General features: G+C 44.2%; 2 protein-coding genes across 6 annotated transcripts in view; one reads left to right on the top strand and one right to left on the bottom strand.

The window, feature by feature from the left end:
- SPAST (spastin) overlaps positions 1 to 1,688 on the bottom strand; it is a 40,675-nt gene extending 38,987 nt beyond the window's left edge. For 3 of the 5 annotated variants that reach the window (XM_068155948.1, XM_068155967.1, XM_068155957.1), the window contains exon 1: positions 1,147 to 1,688. In XM_068155948.1, coding sequence (XP_068012049.1) covers positions 1,147 to 1,558 — 412 coding nt within the window. In that variant the 5' untranslated portion in view covers positions 1,559 to 1,688. The remainder of the gene's footprint in view (positions 1 to 1,146) is intronic. The other 2 variants (XM_068155930.1, XM_068155940.1) reach the window with 1 other exon arrangement.
- A 2,790-nt stretch (positions 1,689 to 4,478) lies between these two features.
- Positions 4,479 to 10,782, top strand: DPY30 (dpy-30 histone methyltransferase complex regulatory subunit). Its single transcript, XM_068155917.1, has 5 exons — positions 4,479 to 4,641; positions 5,130 to 5,225; positions 5,310 to 5,357; positions 6,668 to 6,810; positions 10,551 to 10,782. The coding sequence occupies exons 2-5, from the start codon at positions 5,190 to 5,192 to the stop codon at positions 10,621 to 10,623; spliced, it is 300 nt and encodes a 99-aa protein (XP_068012018.1). The 5' UTR covers positions 4,479 to 4,641; positions 5,130 to 5,189; the 3' UTR covers positions 10,624 to 10,782.
- The last annotated feature ends 11,525 nt before the right edge of the window (positions 10,783 to 22,307 follow it).

Here is a 22,307-nt window from a genome sequence, read left to right as displayed (position 1 = left end):
ATCATCAACAACATTGAAATATTAAGCTACCTCACAGTCTTTCATGCTTTGCTCCTACGATCCTTGATGCTCGGACACCCTAGAACAGTTCTGAAACAACCTTGCTGCACATGGTGGGTTTTTGTCTCCCAGAGCTTACCACTGCCCCTCCCGAACTGTCAATGCAAAGCAAGACACATCACTCTCTTTTACGGTGCTCTCACCGTGTAACTTCTATTAAAGGCCTATTCGGTATTTTTTACGACCTCCTCCTCTAGGATATCAGTTTCACTAAAGTTCAACTGAAAGGGTATAATAAGGAATTCTGGTTGTTTCCAGAGGATTTAAAAACCCAGCACAGCATGCTCCTAAGGACTACCTTTTGCATGGTGACAGAGTATTGCTGCTGCATTTGGAACAAATAGTTAAATCAAATACACTAGCAACTGCCTTTTGTTTGTTTGTTTATCCTCTAGGCCAATAAGGAAAAAAAACACCAAAGATTACTGTATTTTACTTAACAGAACCTTAAATGTCCTTCTTAAGTTCTTATAGTGATACATAGTGATAGTATTTATTATAAGCAAGCAAGAGTTGAAGAAAAATATTTTTTAAAACCTATCAAAACACGCATACATACTTTTCCTAAAAAGTCTGACGATTCGAAATGGGCTGTTTGTGGGCCAGACTTCCTTAAGATTCACTTCAACGCCTCCATCGTTTGTCTAACAGTACATTAAAGGATGCACCCTTGTTATTGTCCCTGGTGCTTTTGTTGTCCGGCTGGTCTGGTTAAGCCGACAGCTAGCAAGAGTCACACACCCCCGTCTTTCATCGCCTCACCCAGACGCATCAAAACTTTAAGTTTTGCTGCGTTTTATATTGAAGACTTGCTTTGCCTACAAAATTAGTCTGGGCTGCAGCTTTTTGATCCAGCCTGCGCCCCGCGGCTATAGCCACAGAGGTATGAACCCAGCGAGAGACAGCGGAGGGAGGAAGCGCAGACAGGTCACCCTCCTCCACAGACCCTTCGCAACCCGTCATTTCTCCATCAGCGGGTTTTGGTTGGGTTTAATTCAAGGCGGCAGCCCCGGTGCCTCGGTGCACGACCCACAGGCCCGGCCTGCCTTCCCTCGCAGCCCGCGGCAGCCGCTGGCGCTCCCCTACCTCTCTCGTCCTCGTCGATGCGCAGCGCCATGGAGATGCACTCGAAGGCCCGTTTGTGACAGGCCCGCACCGTCTCGGGCGCCCCACCGGGTTCAGGAGCGTCGCCGGCCCCGGCCCTGCTGCCCTTGGCGGCCATAAGGGCGCCACGGGAGAGGCGCTCGCAGAGCCAGGCGAAGAGCAGGCCCAGCTGGAAGGCAACGAAGCGGAGCAGGGCGAAGGCGGCAAAAAGCGGGTACGAGAAGTAGTACAGGTTCCTCTTGTGGGGGGACGCCGCTGCTGCTGCCGCCGCCCCCGCCGGCGGCACGGGGGGGCCCGGCCCGGGCGGCAAAGAGGGTGAGGCCCCGGCGGCCGGGGGCGCAGAGCTGGAGCCGGCTGAGCCCTTCTTCTTCCCTCTGCCACCCGGAGAATTCATTCACTGCCGTCGCCATAACCCGCTGCCAAGGACTGACAACGACCGGCCATGGCGGCGGCGACGCCCCTTTCGTTCGTCCCCGGGGGGAGGAGTGTTCAGCGGTCCTCGCCGAATGCGAGGCTGCGCCACCGCCCCCAGCACCGCTACAGTCGGCGCGCCGCAGCGACAACGACAATAGGAGGCGGGGATAATGCCGCAGGGTGCCTACAGCTCCCAGCGTGCTCTGCGGTGACACCGCTTCGGGCGCACGCTGGGACACGCGTTCCTGGGACCGAAGAAGCGGACGGTGCGCTGGAGCACTGCTGCCTGGCTCGCTCGCCGGCGGGAACCCTGATCAGAGGGAGTATGGAAAGAGATGAACAGCGCTGTGCCTGTGAAGCATCTGCTCCAGCCCTGACCCAGACTGTCAGACTTCAGCGCACTGAAACATACCGAGTGGAAAGACGATGAATAATTTAATAAAATTAATTATTCTGACTGGAGCTGTGAACCCTGCAGCATGAAGTGTGGGTACCTAGTGTCGCTCCCAGTGTACGGTCATTTCTAGAGGCAGGTAAGGGTTCCAGAGTCACAGGCCTCTATCACTGCGAAATGCGTAACAGACTCATTGTGTCTATCCCGCCGCGGTAGTTGCCCCCGAGAGAATATCCTTCAGTGCTTTGTCTGCCCCACAATCTGTAATTGAAATGACAGACTGTCTCCTCATATGGAGGAAACTGATGTAATTGAGTATACATTATAGATAGATCATTGGGGGGTGGGGGGGTGGGGGAACAAAACCAACTCTCTTTTCACCCCCATTACAAATACAAGTACTCAGTTGTCTCGGCCACTGTTACCAAGTATTTGCCCATCTATAATATCTATTGGAGTCTTTACTGATGAGACAGTTCTTCCAGCTCCTTACTCCTTTGGTTATTTGAAATCTTAAAATACTGTAGTACATTTGGTCTGGGAAATGAGAGGAGGCACCTGCATATTAGCATTCCCATGTTCCTGGTTTTGCTATTGCTGTATTCAATGCTATAGCAAACTGTGCTTCACTTCTTCCCTTTTGATTTCTGGTTGTGTTTTTTCATGTGTGTGTTTGTTTTGGCTTTGTTTTGTTTGGCTTCTATTTGTTTTGTCACACGCTCACTGTTCTGCCAATGAAATACTGACACTGGTGTTAGAGCATTTTTCTCCTAGACCCCAGAACTGCAAACAGTATCCTGGACTGTCTCAAAAGTATAGAAAGATCCCGTCTATTAATTCAGTGCACCAGCTAGCTTCCCCAGTTTTTAACAAGAAATCAGGAGTGGTGGGGTGTACCACTTAAAAAGATATGCTAAACTGAAATCACTACTATCCCCAATGCTTTTTTGTCTTTCCCTAAAATACTATAAAACTACTGTGGTTGGGTTTTGGTTTTGGTTTTTATGTTTCCTTCTTTGCTTATGCATGCCACATACAGTTCTGGTGCAGAAATTTACGCTGGTAATGTGCAATGTTTTTCTTGACTAAGGAGAGTATTTTTCTTTTAGTGACAGAACTGAGTACAGGATTTCTTATTGCATAACAGACTTTTATTAACATATAAAATGACATCAATTTATAAATTATTCATGACCCAGAATAATTATTGGACCGAGACAATAAACTTATCAGTGCCAAAACCAAACCAATCCAACCCATCAACATACAAGTAGTTTCCTCCTACATTTTGTAAAAAGGATAATGTGAAAATGATGATTTCAAATTAACTGATGTAAACACACTTCATTGTTACTAGATTATTATACCAGAGCATAATCTCATGTGAACAGGACATTTTCTGTTATTTCTCTATATCACAGATGTTTTAAGAGTGCCAGGTAGAGTCATTCCTACCTGCTGTTCTCACCGTGGCAAAAAAGAAAAAAGGAACAGACTTACTGTTGTAAATGAATAATAGTTTATTTTCTCAGGAAAAAAATGTAGACAACAGGAATGTAGCTGCACTCTCAATGTAGACAACAAGAATGTAACTACACTCTCAAGTCAAAATTAAAAAGGTATTGAAGGTCTTAAAAATATACTATCATAAACCATGCTACGTGACACAGAATTTAAATATTAATGAAAAATAAATCAGGGACAGAAGTTCAAACAGCAGTGCAATCCGTAACAGTACAACTAGAGGAGCAGCAGATTTTCCATTTCCTGATAGCTTCAAGTAAAGACAGAATGATTAAAGCTAATACCTAGAGAAAGCTGAGCAGATGCATTTTTCTTAACAAAAGGGGCTGGGTAAAACTAATAGCCAACTTGTTACTGTTTTGCAAACTGTACTCTATACAACTCCAAAATGTTACTTCACTATCAAACCCCTCTTTTCAGTTCAAAATTTGCTTCAGCGAAGTTATTTTGTTCAAGCATCACAGTGAGCTCCTCAAACATCAAACTGCATACCGTCAGATTTCTCTACCACAAAACTTTCAAACGCCAGTGTGTTTCAAGGCTTGTTTGGAAACTGACATTCCGCTAGCTTTAGCCCTGACATGGCAACTGCAAATGGATTCAACTGCCCGTTACCTACAACTAGCCTATAACCAAGGTCTAGACTACAAAATGGTTAACAGAGGTCAAAAGCGAGTCTCTGCCTCGGTGGCAAAAACTACCTTTAAAAAGCCTCAGTCAGAGCTGCCCGGAGTAAAACTGGGCGCCTCACCGACCGCCCAAGCCCCCGGAGGCAGGTACCGCCCCCAGCCCCGCCCCTCAGTGGCTCTTCCGCTGTGAGCCACCGCCTCAGAACCGCACCGCCCAGGCGCCACCTCAACGTGCCCACTCACCAATGGGGAAAGGGCTAAGCCTAGAGAAGGCCCCGCCCTAAGTTACGTCACGCACAGTCCGCGCCCACTTCCCACCTGTTCTCCCCGCCCCGCCGGTCATGGGCGGGGTTCCATCTCGGCCGCACCCTGCGCAGGCGTATTTCGCGGCAGCGCGACCGTTTCACTTACGTCAAAACAATTTACGACGTTACTAGCGGCTTTGGTTCGTGTAGAGTGGCTTTCGGTGTTCGCTACAGCGCCTATCTCACACCTTGCTGAGCCCCGGGCCTACTGGTGGGTGAAATCAGGACGGGGGACAGAGGCTGTGTCGCCTCTTCCTCATGGGGATGGAGGGGCATGGCCTGCCGTGTGGCGAGGTCCGAGTTCGGCCCTGTCGGCAGGGCATCTTGGGGTACCGTCGCTGTAGCGTGGCGTGGTACAGTGGGCAGGTGGGCGTGCGAGGCAGTGAAAGAGGGAAGGAAGAAAGGGGTGTCTCCGCCTTCCCGCGGGCGCCACTGGAGGGGCAGGGGACCCGGCCCTCGCGGGTAACTCTGGTTTTTAAACGATGAATGCTGCGTATTTTCGAATCCCAGCAGCGGTTTTGTTGTGGTTTGTGGGTTTTTTTTCGACGTAACACGAACCTTGAGATAGTTCTATGTGCAGAATAAACGTGTTTAAGTTTGTCGGGGGGAGCATAGAGCGATTCCGTTGGCTCTCTAAGAACTGTACCTTAGTAACTAAGTGATGCATTGGCAATTAACTAACACTGCTCTTCCTTTCAGCTTGCTGAGCCATTGCTTTCCAAGGTTACTGTACATCCAGCAGATTCCCCTTCTCAAATCATGGAGGCGGAACAAGTTATGGAGGGGCAGCCACAGGTATTGCAAGTAGCATTGTATGTGTTTAATGCTATGTGCATGAAAGCAGCGTTTTCACTTTGCTTGTCGTGTTTTATTTTATAGGTTCCGGAAAATCCACATTCTGAATATGGCCTCACAGAAAATGTAGAGGTAACAAAGACTTGTTGCTGTGAGATACACAGGAAGTTGCATTCCTAATTGAGGGGGAAAAAATGTTAAACCTTTAGCCTAACTTCACCAAATGTAATGTTCCCAGGAAAGTTAGATGGAAATGGAACCAAAAGATACTACTAGCCTGTTGCATAATTGGTTGTTAATGTATTTTCTGTTGTGTTACAGCCATTATAGTAAATGATACTGAAGTAAATAAACTTTTTAAAGAGTTGGGGTGGTTTGGAAGTATTCTATGATCGCCATCTATTCAGTTTCTATGCATTTTATACATGTATAATCTATTATGGTATGAAAAGCCAGCCAGACTTTTATTTCAGGGAGGGAAATAGGAGGAGTTGATGGCATCAAAGGGAGGCATTCTTTTCATATTGTTGTCAGCAGACACGCTAGATCAGAATAATGCAGGCTGTCATTAATTGCACTAAGAAAGCATCAACATAATCCATTCATTCTGCTGTTGGTAACAATGTGGGTTAAAATAATAACTTTAAGGTATTAATTTACTGTTCCTTATGAAATAAATGTCTACATTCTTACTCCATTGTAAAGTCCTACTCTATGCTAAGCTTTTGCAGAAACTTCTCTTAAATGTTCTTTGTGACTCATCTCCCTCATACATGCTTGTTTTTATACCTCAACTTCCACTAAAGAACCATAACAAATTGGATACGTTGGTCCCACTTCAGTAGAGTTTTGTATGTTGCATTAAATACATTTGGTTAACCAGCAGTGGTAGAGTATAATTTTTTTAACTGCAGTTAATGGTGTAAAATGATTCAGCATTTTTTGACCAAAAGGCACCTGGAAACACTTTGTAGTTGTTTTTGTTTTTCAGTTGTCCACCTGTACTTTAATAGAGCGCTATCTCAAAGTGCTTGACTTGGACAAAAGGGACTTTAATGGACTTCACCTGAATTGCTTGTGCTTTTAGTGTTAGAAGTCCCGTGCATCGGAACCATTAAATAAAGGCCACATTTGTTGGTAGTAAGTTCTATCTCAGTGGTGTAGAATTTAAACCTGAATGCAAAAGCAAAAATTATAAGAGACTGGATGTCTTTTATTTTAGAAAACTTATGACTTCCTAATAGTGTTTCCCTGAAACATGACTTTAACAAAAGGCCTCTCTGGATTAGGTTTTTTGTGCAAGGAAAAATACACACTTAAATTTTCTTGAAAATGTAAAGTTATTGCCAGCGAATTCTGGAGAGAGGTGTACTTTGCACACGTGTCAGAGTAGTTTGGGCTATTACCACTGTTGACTTTTTCTTCTTTTTTTTCTGCTTCAGAGGATAGTAGAAAATGAGAAAATAAATGCAGAGAAAACATCAAAGCAGAAGGTGGATCTTCAGTCATTACCCACACGTGCCTACTTGGATCAAACAGTGGTACCTATCTTGCTACAGGGACTTGCTGTTCTTGCAAAAGAGAGGTAAGATGCTTCAATGATCCTTCTGTTCTTAGGGGAAAAAAAGTAGGTCTCAAACGTAGGCATTACATCAACTCTTCAGATTTTGCTTATTGTAAGGAAGTCATCACCATAGGTTTATGAAGTTACAAATTACTGTGATTGACCACGCAGAGTTATTTATTGAATTTGTGATCTCCCGATAAGGCATACTACTGCAAAGGTGCTTTTTTAATTAATGTTACCACATAATTCATCTTACAGAAGCAAGGCAAGAAGTTGTTTGTTTTTTGAACAAGGTTTTATTAGTGTAGAATTATAAAGAGTTCTGCTTGCCATTTAAAAGACAGATAAACTGGGCATCTTTGTGAGACTAAACATTGAGGATGAGGCTGACCTTGCACTGTCAACACAGTAAGAAGCAAACTGATAGTTTATGCTTTAAGATTATGCTGTCAAGCACAATCGCTTGTCTCTTACCAGTCAATGCAGAAGCATATTCTTAAATAATAGCAAGGAGTTGCTCATCTTACCCAAAATGCATGGAAGCATTTCTCAATTTTACCGACGTATCAAAAACTGGTATGGATGACCATAGTTACCTCACAATACCTACAGCCAGAACAACCATCAACAGTGTCTTCAAATTCACAATTCCTTTTGTGGTTAACTGCATTGTACAGGCAACAAATAAGGCAGAAGAGCACCTTGGAAGGTACACCCTGTGTGTTCACCTGAACAGTGTGCAGATCATCTGTTGACAAGTGTGACTTCTGCTGTAGACTGAATGTAAAACACATCCTGAGGTGGATACCCCACACTTAGTATTTTTGTGTTGTGCTTTTTTTGAAAAATGAGACTACGGAAGGAGCTGTTCTTTGTGGGGACTCTTCAGAATCAATCTCTTTCTAAGGAATGTTAAGATATTTTCAGGGAACAACCTAGTATGTTGCTCAATCATCTGATGACTATGAATTCTATAGAGAATGTACGGATAAATGACAGTAGTGTTGTTTATGAGGAGTCAGCACAACTTGGGTTAGGTCTTGTAGGTCTTTTGAAGCTCACTAAAAGAGTCAGCAAGCACATGTAAAAGGAATCCAGATGATGCAGTTGGTTTAAATTTCTGGAAGTTTCTGGCACAGTCACTAAAAGATTTTAAAGAGATTCAGTTCCTGTGGGATTAAAGGAAATGCCTGTATATAGATGCCGAACTGATTGGAAGGCTTAAGACAGAGCAGAAGTGAAAGGTGAACTTCTACATTGAAATGAGCTCAGTAGTAGATCCTGAAAAGGGTCATTTATAGTAAATTGAAGAAGTGGCTGAAAAAAATTATTGATGATACTCAGTTTTGCAGAATAGGTTGGAAGGCTTTGTGTGTTGTTTTCTATTTGTTTGGATTCTATTTTACGTTAATCGTACATCTTTGCACAGGAGCTTCATAAACTTGATGTGAAACTATGGAGGACTGCTATGAAAAATTAAAACTGACAAAAAATGAAAGATTAAATACAAGTAAATAGAAAATGATGCTCCTAGGATGGTGATAAATACCCTAATGCTAGTGACAAAATGAGAGATTTTGAGTTGAAGATTACACTTTATTCTTTAAACTGTTAAATGTATGTTTCATTGCTTTGATTAATCAAAAATAAATTGAGTGGCAGGACTTAAACAGGTAAACCCAAGCATAATGTCACTCCTTAAATTTATAATGTTCTTTTAGCATTGTGAGTAATTGTAATTCCCTGTCACCTGTTAGAATGTGAAAAAGAGGATTGACAGGGTATTCAGGTGCTATCTGTGTAGTGAGTTATTGAATAGAGAAGAGACTTCTGAGAGAGGATGTGTATTAGGAATCTGTTAAATCACAAATAGCATAAAAAAGATTAATTGAGATGGACTATGTGTTAGTCTTAATTACCTTAATTTGATACAGTAATCAAATGCGTCAAAGCTAGTAGCATATTCGTAATGAACGAAAGGTGATCTTTTGCAGGTCATTTAATTAAGCGATATATATCTTTTTTTTGTCTGAGGCTGAGAACATTAACATTTTATTTGGGCTTAAGGGGCAACTGTTTGAAGTTATAGAGGAATCCATCCAGGATTATTAAGATCATTAAAGGTGCTATCTTGGAAGCTAAAAGGATGGTCTAGAGAAGTCACCTGTGTGGTTTGTGTTTGGGTTTTTTAATGGGGTTTTTTTTGGTGTCCTTTTGTGGGTTTTTTTTTTTTTTTTTTTTCTCCACTCTTTATATACATACTTGCTCACTGCCAGACCTTTGTTAATAGCCTCTGGATGACAATAAATTGGATGGGTGTGTTGATGTGCTTGAGAGTAGGAAGGTTCTGCAGAGATCTGGACAGGCTGGATTGATGGGCTGAGGTCAGTTGTATGAGGTTTAACAAGGCTAGGTTCCAGATGCTGCACACCCCCCTGCAATGCTACAGGCCTAGGGGAGAGTGGCTGGAAGGTTGCCTGGCAGAAAAAGACCTGGGAGTGCTGGTTGACATCTGGTTGGACATGAGCCAACAGTGTGCTCAGATGGCCAGAAGACTAACAGCATCCCAGCCTGTATCAGGAAGTGTGGGCAGTGGAAGTAGGGAAGTGATTGTGCCCCTGTACTTGTCACTGGTGAGGCCACACTTCAAGCACTGTGTGAGTTTCGGGCCTCACCCCAGGAAAGACCATGAGGTAGCATGTCCTGAGAAGGGCAACCAAGCTGGTGAAGGGTCTAGAGAATGTCTTAGGAGTGGCTGAGGGAACTGGGATTGTTTGGTCTGGAGGAGGCTTAGGGGAAACCTCCAACTACATGAAAGGAGGTTGGATTGAGGTGGGAATCAATTTCTTCTCCCTAGTATCAAGCAATAGAATGAGAGGAAATAGCCTAGAATTGCCACAGAGGAGTTTTAGAATGGATATTAGGAAGCAATTCTGTACTGAAATAGTGGTCAGGGATTGGAACAGGTTGCCTGGGAAGGTGGAGTCGTCATTGTCCCTGGGGGTGTTCAAGAAACATATGAACAGAGTACTTTGGGACATAGTTTAATGGCCAGAGTTGTCTTATGTTGAAGGTTGGACTCAAGGATCTTAAAGGTCTCCTCCACCTGAAACAGTTCTCTATTATTCTAAGTTTGTAATTTACTGGTCAGATGAGCAGGATTCATGGTACTGTACCTGAAAGAGCACTTACACAACAACAACAAAACCCCCCACCCCAAACAATAAGAAAACCCACCACAAGCTAAGGCCGGTGATCAAAACTTACTATTATTCACTACTTGCAAGCTACAGCACTTCCCAAATTTGAAGTTTTTGTTGACATTTTGCTGTGCTCTTGTCAGTTGCCAGAAACAGTGAAAACAGCCCTAATGCACAGAAGTGCACAAGAACTGTGAGAAGAAAATGGAGAAAGCAGTGACAGATTAACTTATGCTATATATATCAGAAATTAACAAAATGGGCAAAGGCATGTAACTTCCAGTGCTGTACGTACGGAATTTACACTTGCAGACTATACTCTAGTTCTGGGTACGTAACTATTCCAGCAATTTATTAACACTGAACCAAGGGTGAGTAAGACTCCTTACTAAAAGCTCTCATTAGGCAGTAACTTCAGGTGGTTGATCATTCCTAAGTCAATGCTTACAGATGTTTGGGAGGATTTATTTTGTGTTTAAGGGAAGGTGATTAGTTCTTCAGCTACCTAATTTCATGTAACAAAAAATAATTGCTTTTGGTTTACTTTCTTCTTTACAGACCTCCAAATCCCATTGAATTTCTAGCAGCATATCTTTTAAAAAACAAGTCACAATTTGAGGACCGAAATTAGCGCCATAAAAATGAGGACAATTTGGCTGCTAGACTGAAATGCTCATTTGCCGCAACTTGTTTTCTGCTGTAAAAACCCTTCGGATCCATGATGTCTTTCTTAATGGCGTAATTTGCTTTACCTTTTTGAGTTATTTAATAAAGAACATTTTACATTTAAGTTGTTCACTTGTTTTAAACTAGTTAAGAGTCATTCAAAATAAAAGACTGGAACTACACTGCTGGATCAAAGTCTGCATAATTCCGTGGGGCTACATAACCCAAATGCATGAAACGAAAGAGGAAGAATTTATTACAGGAATCACAGGGGTGATGAATGTGTATAAATTTGATTTTCATATAGTGCCCTCCATGTGCAAAACATGCCTAAACAGAAAGCAACAAGCAGAATTTATTTTGAGCAAGTATTGACTACATAAAGAACAGAACTTCCTTAAAATCACCAGGAAATGGGTTTAGTTAAGAGGGTCCAGTGCTTCACCTGTGTGCATCAGTGAGGTGGGCTGCATTGGTCTCGCAAGTGTTGATGCATTTAACTGAAACAACATAAAAGTTGAAGGCATTCACAAAGGTTATAAAATTCAGTTGTCTATACTGCTGCTCCTACTCAAAGTGGTATTTCTCTGACAAAGACAGAATATCTCAGGGTGGAAGTGGGCTAGAACTTTCTGCTCCTTGCAGGACTATCTAAAAGGAAACTATGTGAATAAGCATCATCCAGATACTCCTTGAATTCTGATGGACTTTGTGCTATGACCACTTCCCTGGGAAGCCTCCTGAGATGGTTCAGTGAAGAGCCATTTCCTGATGCCCAAGATAATCCTAATCTACCTGGTAAAATACCAAGCATTCTGATTTTATTTCTTTGAAAAAAATCTGATTTTTTTTGGTTTTGACTCACTTTAACATTGCTTTTCTTCTTTAATAGCTTATGTATGTAGATGCAGCAGTGGCAAGAAGATAAATCCTTTAGGGAGAAGTCTTTTCAATTGTCTGCTAACTTGCAGGGCCTAGGATGACAATGTGGTTCTTACTCCTTGTAGGAAGGCTCTCAATATTTTATATATTTCTTAATATGCTAAAGGAAAAACATCAAGTTAGTGCAGCCCAAGAGCAGTAATACTGGGAAACAAAAAGACTCAAAATACCCCAACAACCACAAAAGATATCTGCAAACTTAAACCCAAGCCTGAAAAGCTACTTTTTAAATGGTACAGAAACTGTGGAGATTTCTAATTCTATTGCACTGTGATGAACACAGTTGCCATCAAACACTTTTTAAAAAGACACTGAAAGGATTTCAAGTGGGTTTTAACTTTTTAGAATGAGTAATCAGTAAATGAGTAAAAGGCTGAGGTCCTGACTACCTTCTTTGCCTCAACCTTTAACAGCAAGGCAGGAGGAGTTCAGGACAAGTGGCCTCCTGAGCTGGGTGTTAAGGTCAGGGAGCAGTGTATTGCCCCAGAAATCAATGAGGAATTAGTTCGGGACCTGCTGAGCCACTTGGATCCCCACAAGTCCATGGGACCAGATGGGATCCATCTTGGGATGCTGAGAAAGCTGGCAGATGAGCTGGCCAAGCTACCCCACGTTTTCCACCAGTCCTGGCTCATGAGAGAGGGCCCCAGATGACTGGAAGCTAGCCAATGTGATGCCCATCCACAAGAAGGGTCAGATGGAGGAACCTGGAAACTCCAGGCCAGTCAGCCTGACCTCAGTGCCAGGGAAAGTGATGGACCAGATTATCCTGGCAGCAATAACTGTGCACCTGAAGGATGGCCAAGGGCTCGGGTCCAGCCAACATGGATTTAGGAAGGGCAGGTCCTGCCTCTCCAACCTGATCTCCTTCTATGATCAGGTGACCTGCCTGGTGGATGTGGGGAGGGCCATGGATGTGGTCTACCTGGACTTCAGCAAGGCCTTTGACACCGTCCCCCACAGCAAACTGCTGGCTAAGCTGTCGGCCTATGGCTTGGACAGCAGCACTCTGTGCTGGGTTAGGAACTGGCTGGAGGGCTGAGCCCAGAGAGTGGTGGTGAGTGGTGCCACATCCAGCTGGCAGCCAGTCACTAGTGGTGTCCCCCAGGGATCAGTGCTGGGCCCCATCCTCTTTAATATCTTCACTGATGATCTGGATGAGGGGATTGAGTCAGTCATCCGCAAATTTGCAGATGACACCAAGTTGGGAGCAGATGTTGATCAGTTAGAGGGCAGGAGGGCTCTGCAGAGGGACCTCAACCAACTGGACAGATGGACAGTGTCCAAGAGAGTGGCATTCAACAAGTCCAAGTGCTGGGTGCTGCACTGTGGCCCCAGCAACCCCATGCAGAGCTACAGGCTGGGGTCAGAGTGGCTGGAGAGCTGCCAAACAGAAAGACTAGACTAGACTAGACGAGACCAGGTTGGGGGAGACCTTCAAGATCATCATGTCCAACCCATCATCCAACAACATCTAATCAACTAAACCATGCAACCAAGCACCCTATCAAGTCTCCTCCTGAACACCTCCAGTGATGGTGACTCCACCACCTCCTCCGGCAGCTCATTCCAGTGGGCAATCACTCTCTCTGTGTAAAACTTCCTCCTAACCTCCAGCCTAAACCTCCCCTGGCACAGCCTGAGACTGTGTCCTCTTGTTCTGGTACTGGTTTGCCTGGGAGAAGAGACCAACCTCTGCCTGTCTACAACCCCCCTTCAGGTAGTTGTAGAGAGCAATAAGGTCTTCCCTGAGTCTCCTCCAGGCTAAGCAATCCTAGCTCCCTCAGCCTCTCCTCATAGGGCTTGTGCTCCAAACCCCTCACCAACTTTTTTGCCCTTCTCTGGACTCGTTCCAGCAAGTCAACATCCTTCCTAAACTGAGGTGCCCAGAACTGGACACAGTACTCGAGGTGTGGCCTAACCAGTGCAGCATACAGGGGCAGAATGACCTCCCTGCTCCTGCTGGCTATACTGTTCCTGATGCAGGCCAGGATGCCATTGGCCCTCCTGGCTGCCTGGGCACACTGCAGGCTCATGTTCAGCCTACCATCTGCCTAAACACGAGCCAGCAGTGTGCCCAGGTGGCCAAGAAGGCCAATGGCATCCTGGCATGTATCAAGAATAGTGTGGTCAGCAGGAGCAGAGAAGTCATTGTGCCCCTGTACTCAGCACTGGTTAGGCCACACTTTGAGTACTATGTCCTGTTCTGGGCCCCTCAATTTAATAGGGACATTGAGACTCATGAACATGTCCAGAGAAGGGCAACGAGGGGGGGGAGAGGCCTTGAGCACAAGCCCTATGAGGAGAGGCTGAGAGAGCTGGGATTGTTTAGCCTGGAGAAGAGGAGGCTCAGTAGGGGACCTCATTGCTGTCAACAACTGCCTGAAGGGGGATTGTGGCCAGGAGGGAGTTGGTCTCTTCTCTCAGGCAACCAGCACCAGAACGAGAGGACACAGTCTCCAGCTGCACCAGGGGAAGTTTAGGCTCAAGTTGAGGAGAACGTTATTCACCGGGAGAGTTGTTAGGCATTGAAATGGGCTGCCCAGGGAGGTGGTGGAGTCACCACCCCTGGAGGTGTTCAAGAGGGGACTGGCTGTGGCACTTGGTGCCATGGTCTAGTCACGAGGTCTTGGGTGACAGGTTGGACTTGATGATCTCTGAGGTCTCTTCCAACCTTGATACTGTGATACAAGGAGTCACCATAAAGACTTGGAATTGTTATTGCTAAAGTGGCATTCCAAGGTGCTGCGATTAAGAGACGGGACGTAGCCTGATGCAGGCCAGGTGTCCACTTTGTTATGCAAAATTCTTCTTTGTAAAACTAATACAACACAAAAGCAGTTTAGACAGGACCCAGGGACTCTGTTACATCAATCTTCTATATGCCTGAAGTTACACTCTCAGGTCATAACAACCACTCACAATCAAATATCTGCCCTCCTCCAATAGCACTGCTGCACTGAGCTCCCATAGTTCACAAGCCATCAAGGCCGACACTGTCTCCTTCTTATCAGTCCAGCAGTACTTGGAGCTCGGCTCTCCAAGATTTAACCCTTCACCAAGGTTTCATCCATAGGTGACATTGCAATATTTTAAGAACTCTTGGGGGAGGGGGAAATCTGTGCTGCTCTCCCCCTTTCAATGTTGCAAATTTGTGAAAGACAATACAGTTAAATTATTAATCTTCCCTAGACAGAGCAACTGTTTTACATCTGTGCTTGAATGCAGAACACAGATTTCTCATATTAACACTCATCAAGCAGCTGCATAAAACTTTTAAACACTCTGGCTTTCTGCACAGCTCTTGGATCAGCCTAGAATCTGAAAGGTATTGTTACCAGTCTCAGGGTGAGCTGTTTCTGCCAGCAGCATGCCACCTATTCAGCTGTTGTTGCTGCAGTTTGCTACATGGTGTCACCTGTCATTGTTTTCCCATCTAGACTAATTCAAAAGAATGAAAAGCCATGTTCACAAGGTTATGTTTGAAGATATATTACGGTGGCTTTTCTGGGCAGTTTCCTCCAAGATAGTAAGTTGAAATATTACTAGCAGCAATGAACTCACTGGCTCCAAGAAATAAATTTTAACAATTCTTGCAAAGACAGAAAAAGTTGAGGAGAAATGTGCAGCCATATTCCTTTACTTGTTACATTGTTTTCACCATTTGGTATCTGTGGCATAGTAAATACTCTGTAATGGGAAGAAGATAGCAAGTTACTATCTCAATAATTAGCTCATACCTGAATCATCCAGTTGTCAAAGTTAGAAAAATAAGGGTATGGTCCAAATTTTCAGTTCATTCATTTCTTTTAAACTCTTTCCGCTACTAAACAATGGAAATGCTGTAATACTTGACAGATCCTTGCTATCCTGATTTAACCCTGAAAGAAGCACAGTTTCCCCCCCCAAAACACCACTTCTGAGGACTTCATGATAAAATGTATTTCATCTTGAAGCACAAATTAAGAAACAAGTTATTTTACATTTATAAAAATAAGCAACTTGATATATAAAGCATCTATTAACATATTGATAAACATTATTTGGAACCACTTTGAGATGTAAGGGGCTACAAGTTATTAACAGAGGTAGAACAGAAGCTCGAAAAGGAAACAGCAACTTTAGATGCATGACAGGTCACCCAAAGTAGCTGAAAGTTTTCTCCCTTAGATAAACAAATCAGTATATGCTCCAAAGAGCAGTAAAAATAAGCAGAAAAATAAATACCTGGTTAACACCATGACACCTCTTCCAAGATGACTATCTCAGATCCAATATCCAGAGGCTACTATTCAGTAACTGAAAGAATTATATATAACTCATATGTGGTATTTTGAAGTCTGCCTTTTTAAATGCTACAGCTGAGACAATTTCTTTTACCTTGAACGGGACAATTGTAGAAGAAAGAATTTCCCACTAAAAACAATTCTGATCAAAGGTTCTACATCTTCATATTGTGAAGCCTGTTAGCATCTACAAAAATAGTTTGATTTGCCAAATCCTTTCCCCCCTCCTTTTTTTTTTTTTTTAAATAGCCAAATTTATCAGGGATTTCAAATTCAGTACAGGGCTTTGAGCGATTCACTTTATTTTCTGAAGCACTGTCACTATTGTACATGCAGTCTGATCTAAAGAACTTCATATTCCCCATCAGATATTCTGGAACTAAAACAGCTGCTATAAATGAAAAAAAAAAAGAAAAATTGTGAAAACACACAAACAGATGAAACCAGTAGGTTGGGAACACAAGAAGAATCCCTATGCCTACCATGCTTAATAAAGTACTGGGTTTGATTTATTCTTATCATCATACTAATTATGTCACAAATTATTCTTAGCCAAGCCCTGGCTTGTGTTCCCTGTTCTATTTCCTAGTCAATTCATTTTAAAACTGACTACATAGCCTGGATCACAGAAGTACAGAATACCAGTTGTTACAGAAAACAGCATTTTACCATTGATGAAAAAGTATCAGTACCACTTCTCACGTCCCCTACTGAAATTTATCTTTAAGTGAAGACTTAAGATGTAAATGCTTCATGAGTAATTATGGGGTAGTTTACAGCAGTGCTAGTGCAACACTGAGTATGAAAATGTCATATTCCTCTTCCCAATGTGCTTTTCTCCTCAGTTGGCTTTGCAATTGTGCATAACAAACCATTTTTATGAGAGGAGCCTGAACTGATAAAAAACTTCTGGATGGCTGAGAAAGTATCTCCTACAGAGAATTCAGCCTTCTTTTTTTCTCCAGTGTATTTACAAGATGGGTATTTATGTGGTACTTACACGATTGAGAATTACCCACTGATCGTATCTTAGATGCTATTACACTGTACAGGAAGTGAAGGTACTTCCCCTATAAGGACTCTGAAGTTTGGGTAGCAGGGTTGCTTTTAACAGCAGAAGGAAGACTGCTAGAACAGCAGGTTCCTCAGATGCAGGATGACAGTTTGTAAAGAAAAAAATAGAAACAGTGAACAGCTTCCTGAGATGGAAGTGGACAAGATAAAAATTATTGACAGGAAAAAAGACAAAAACCATGCAAGAGGACAAGAGCAAAACCCAAGAACGCCACAGCCTCTGAAAGCTGGGCCGGATGAATACATACCACCCAAGCTGGGCATGTGATGTTATTCAAGGAAAACCTGGCCTGCTAATGGCACCCTTAAGGACAAGTCACTCTTGCCACAATCTGCCTTCATGCTTTTCTTCCAGGTAAGGAACAGACTGCCAACAGACACATACATGTAGCAGTGGTCTGTGCTTCAAAGGTATGCTGACTTGGGGAACTGCCCATGGATCGTGTCAACTCTTCCCTGCCCATCAAAAGGAAAACTACTCAAATAATAGCTCTGAATAAGTAAGTGCTCCTCTTACTTCTCCCAGTACAAACAGTGCTCAGAAGAGTCAACAGGCAAATCAGACGGATTTCCCAACCTAAACCATGCTTCACAGCATTCAACTGAAAACTATGCCCAGTTTGTCTCCCCGTGGCTAGAACCATGTCCTGAGTACCAGGAAGCCCAGCACCACCACCTTCTGTTTAACTGAAGAGATGACTGCTTTTCTGCCTTTTTCATTTATGTTATGTGGTACTGAGGGAGCACATCACCAGCCCTTAAACAAAGAAACTGTCCATGATCAGTAGGTAATAGAAGTTTAAAACATGGAACCCACAAATCACTAAATGCTGCTCAGTGGTGTTATGCCCACCTGCAACAGGGCACAAATTAAAAATCCTACAGTTGCCCGTGCCAATGGAAATAGCAAAAATTCCTCACGTAGTACTACGGATGACAAACTTTTGCAGGAAGAGGCAGAAACTGAGAAGGATATCCTACAGCTTCACTGGGCTCTGGACTGAGAGTGCTAGTTGATAACAAAGGACAAAGAATGACCCAAAACCAGGCTGCCACAGTGTTTGTGGCAGGTCCCACAATCTAAGGAACAGCAAAAAAAGCCTGTGCTTTTTATGACCTGCTAACATTGAGCTGTAGTTACCTATACAGATAATATGTTCAGGTAACATAGCAAAACCTTTTTTTCTAATCTACACCTAGTCTAAATGAGAAAAAGTACGCACAAGGAAAGAAAGGTTAATGAGGCAAGCAAGGGAAAAGGAAACTTAAAAAGGAAGAACAAGGAGTAAAGGAATCCAGCCCAAGAGGTACTTAGCTACACAAAAAACACCCAACCAAAAAAACAAAAACACACAACCAAAACCCAAACAAAAAAAATAAGAAATTTTAGAAGGCAAGTTGCGAAGGAAAAAGCACTACATAAAACCATGCAGTCAACACAGAATAAAATACTTTAAAACCCGGTTTTACTCATTAAGCGATCTAGACTACCACTTGGAAGTTAGGTTTTTTTTTGTTGTTGTTCATTGGAATGGAAGTGCTTAAAGGAGGTAAATGCCCTTCTCCTAAATGGTAGGAAAGAGCACCGAATAATTTAGGAATATTCTAGCCTCCAGCTCTAATAAGATGTTTCTCCTAGCAGCTTCCTCTAACTGTTCATTGTCCATTGTAGGACAATAGTACATCAAAAACTTGAAGTACATGCTGGCACGACCTTTTTTGTAAATACATAATTACAACATTTCTTTTTCCCCATGGAGCAAAACTAAATCCAGTAGAGAATTATTTAACTTCATTGAGAGATGACTAGTCAGTTTATGAACTCTTCCCAGAACTGAAGTTGACATAAATTACGTAAAAGATTTAAGAGTTGTAAATGGGTACCACAACTGCCAATGCAGTTTTGTGTCAAAGCAATCAGACAGGATACTTCATCACTTCGAGGCAGGAGTTATAATTCACATTAGCCTTTTTCAACACACCATTTGTAAAGTAACAGAATACTACGAGGATACATAAAGCAGTGAAGGCTACATAAAATGTTAAGGGATTTGCTGAGATAGTCAGGCCCCCTTTCCTCATGACAAACTATTGATATGCGGAAAAACTTCACAACTCAAAAGTTGTAAAGTAGGTATGGATTTTATTCATCACTGAGATGGTGGGGATCATTCCTTCAAAGCATGTGTGCCTTCAGTAACACCAATTACCCTATTGATTCCCTGCAATGTTACATATGCATTGAGTTTCACAGTCTACCTCTACATATTCATTTCCTGGCCTCGCCTAGTTTTGCTTCCTATTATAATGAGCTTGAAGTCCTTTTGCACTTGCACAGTGTTCTCTGGTGGTCTTTTTAGTGGTCTACAGGATAGAACAGAATAGAATAAACCAGGTTGGAAGAGACCTTCAAGACCATGGCATCCAACCTATCAACTAATCCAACCCACCTAATCAACTAATCCATGCAGCCAAGCACCCTATCAAGTCTCCTCCTGAACACCTCCAGTGATGGTGACTCCACCACCTCCCCAGGCAGCCCATTCCAATGGGCAATCACTCTCTCTGTGTAGAACTTCTTCCTAACCTCCAGCCTAAACCTCCCCTGGCGCAGCTTGAGACTGTGTCCTCTTGTTCTGGTGCTGGCTGCCTGGGAGAAGAGACCAACATCTGCCTGTCTACAACCTCCCTTAAGGTAGTTATAGAGAGCAATAAGGTCACCCCTGAGTCTCCTCCTCTCCAGGCTGAGCAACCCCAGCTCCCTCAGCCTCTCCTCATAGGGCTTGTGCTCCAAACCCCTCACCAACTTAGTTCCCCTTCTCTGGACTCGTTCCAGCAAGTCAACATCCTTCCTAAACTGAGGGGCCCAGAACTGGACACAGTACTCGAGGTGTGGCCTAACCAGTGCAGTGTACAGGGGCAGAATGACCTCCCTGCTCCTGCTGGCCACACTGTTCTTGATGCAGGCCAGGATGCCATTAGCCCTCTTGGCTGCCTGGGCACACTGCAGGCTCATGTTCAGCCTACCATCAACCAGTACCCCTAGGTCCCTCTCTGCCTGGCCGCTCTCCAGCCACTCTGACCCCAGCCTGTAGCTCTGCATGGGGTTGTTTTGGCCAATGTGCAGAACCCAGCACTTGGATGTGTTAAATCTCATGCCGTTGGACTCTGCCCATCTGTCCAGCCTGTCGAGGTCCCTCTGCAAAGCCTCTCTACCCTCCAGCAGATCAACTCCTGCCCCCAGCTTGGTCTCATCAGCAAATTTACTGATGATGGACTCAATGCCCTCATCCAGATCATCAATAAAGATGTTAAAGAGCATGGGGCCCAGCACTGATCCTTGGGGCACACCACTAGTGACTGGCCACCAGCTAGATGTGGCACCATTCATCACCACGCTCTGGGCTCAGCCATCCAGCCAGTTCCTAACCCAGCACAGTGTGCTCCTGTCCAAGCCATGGGCTGACAGCTTGGCCAGGAGTTTGCTATGGGGGACGGTGTCAAAGGCCTTGCTGAGGTCCAGGTAGACTACACCCACAGGCCTCCCCACATCCACCAGGCAGGTCACCTGATCATACAAGGGGATCAGGTTGGTCAGGCAGGACCTGCCCTTCCTAAATCCATGCTGGCTGGGCCTGATCCCTTGGCCATCCTCTAAGTGCTGTGTGATTTCACTCAGGATGACCTGTTCCATGATCTTGCCTGGCACTGAGGTCAGGCTGACAGGCCTATAATTCCCTGGCTCATCCAACTGGCCCTTCTTGTGGATGGGCACAGCGTTGGCCAGCTTCCAGTCTACTGGGATGTCTCCAGTGAGCCAGGACTGCTGAAAAATGATGGACAGTGGCTTGCCCAGCTCATCTGCCAGCTCTCTCAGCACCGTAAAATCGATCCCATTTGGTCCCATGGACTTGTGGGGATCCAAGTGGCTGAGGAGATCTCTAACTACCTCCTCCTGGAAAACAGGCATACTATGCTGCTCCCTGGCTCCATCTGCCAGCTCTACAGGCCAGCTGTCTGGAAGACATTCTGTCCTGCTAGTAAAAATTGAGGCAAAGAAGGTGTTAAGTATCTCTGCCTTTTCCTCATCTTTTGTTACAACATTCCCCTCTGTGTCCACCAAGGAGTGGAGGTTGCCCTTGCCCCTCCTCTTGCTATTAACCCTGAAATTCTTTTGACTACACCAGCCTCTAAGCCACTTGTTGACTATAGCTGCCAATCTGTTCCTTCTGGTACTCCCTCCTGCATCTAAGGGTATCGATGAAAAAATTATTTGTGCACCTGACTCCTCAACCAGGTCTCCCAGGGCCCTGAAGTCATTTTTGATAGCCCTGGGAGTTCTGGTTGCAACATCACCATTCCCTAATTGTATAACTAGTAAGGGATAGTAGTCAGAGGGCTGCACGAGGCTAGGCAGCCTTCTGGTAACATCTCTAACTTGAACTCCTGGGAGGCAACAAACGTCCCTGTGAGAAGGGTTTGGCCAACATATGGGGCCCTCTGTTCCGCTCAGGAGGGTATCACCAATAACAATTACCCTCCTCTTTTTTTTGAGGGGGCAAATCTTCCTCAGTGATGAACTTTTCACCCTTCCTTCCACACGTGCTGGTTCTGCAAGAAGTTCCTCCCTTATCCCAGCAGCCTTCTTTATAACCATAGCCTTGTATCTTCTAAGTGTTTTCGCAAGTAGTTAAGAAATTTAAGAAGGACATTGAGACTCCTGAACATGTCCAGAGAAGGGCAACAAGGCTGGTGATAGGCCTTGAGCACAAGCCCTATGAGGAGAGGCTGAGAGAGCTGGGATTGTTTAGCCTGGAGAAGAGAAGGCTCAGGGGGTACCTCATTGCTGTCTACAACTACCTGAAGGGAGGTTGTAGCAACCAGCACCAGAACAAGAGGACACAGTCTGAAGCTGTGCCAAGGGAAGTTTAGACTCGAGGTGAGGAGGAAGTTCTTCAGAGAGAGTTGTTAGGCATTGAAATGGGCTGCCCAGGGAGGTAGTGGAGTCACCATCTGTGGAGGTGTTCAAGAGGGGATTGGACGTGGCACTTGGTGCCATGGTCCAGTAGTCATGAGGTCTTGGGTGACAGGTTGGACTTCATGATCTTTGAGGTCTTTTCCAACCTTATTGATTCTATGATTCTAATGAGATAAAATTGAATTAACCAGGTTGGAAAAGACCTTTGAGATCGAGTCCAACTTATCATCCAACACTATCTAATCAACTAAACCATGGCACCAAGCACCCCATCTAGTCTCAGTCTCTTGCTAAACACCTCCAGTGATGGTGACTCCACCACCTCCCTGGGCAGCCCATTGCAATAGCCAATCATTCTTTCTAAGAATT

Source organism: Melanerpes formicivorus, unplaced genomic scaffold (genome assembly GCF_026170545.1).
Source record: "Melanerpes formicivorus ecotype bairdi unplaced genomic scaffold, bMelFor1.0.p_v2 SCAF_2, whole genome shotgun sequence".
Classification (NCBI taxonomy): domain Eukaryota; kingdom Metazoa; phylum Chordata; class Aves; order Piciformes; family Picidae; genus Melanerpes; species Melanerpes formicivorus.
This window is presented reverse-complemented; position numbering and strand designations above follow the sequence as displayed.

What these genes read in the sequence shown, in the direction of transcription:
- DPY30 (XM_068155917.1), top strand. Translation starts at nt 5,190, where the DNA reads ATGGAGGCGGAACAAGTTATGGAGGGGCAGCCACAG. An exon ending in TTATGGAGGGGCAGCCACAG is followed by an intron (nt 5,226 to 5,309) that starts GTATTGCAAGTA and finishes TTTATTTTATAG; the next exon opens with GTTCCGGAAAATCCACATTC. An exon ending in GCTGTTCTTGCAAAAGAGAG is followed by an intron (nt 6,811 to 10,550) that starts GTAAGATGCTTC and finishes TCTTCTTTACAG; the next exon opens with ACCTCCAAATCCCATTGAAT.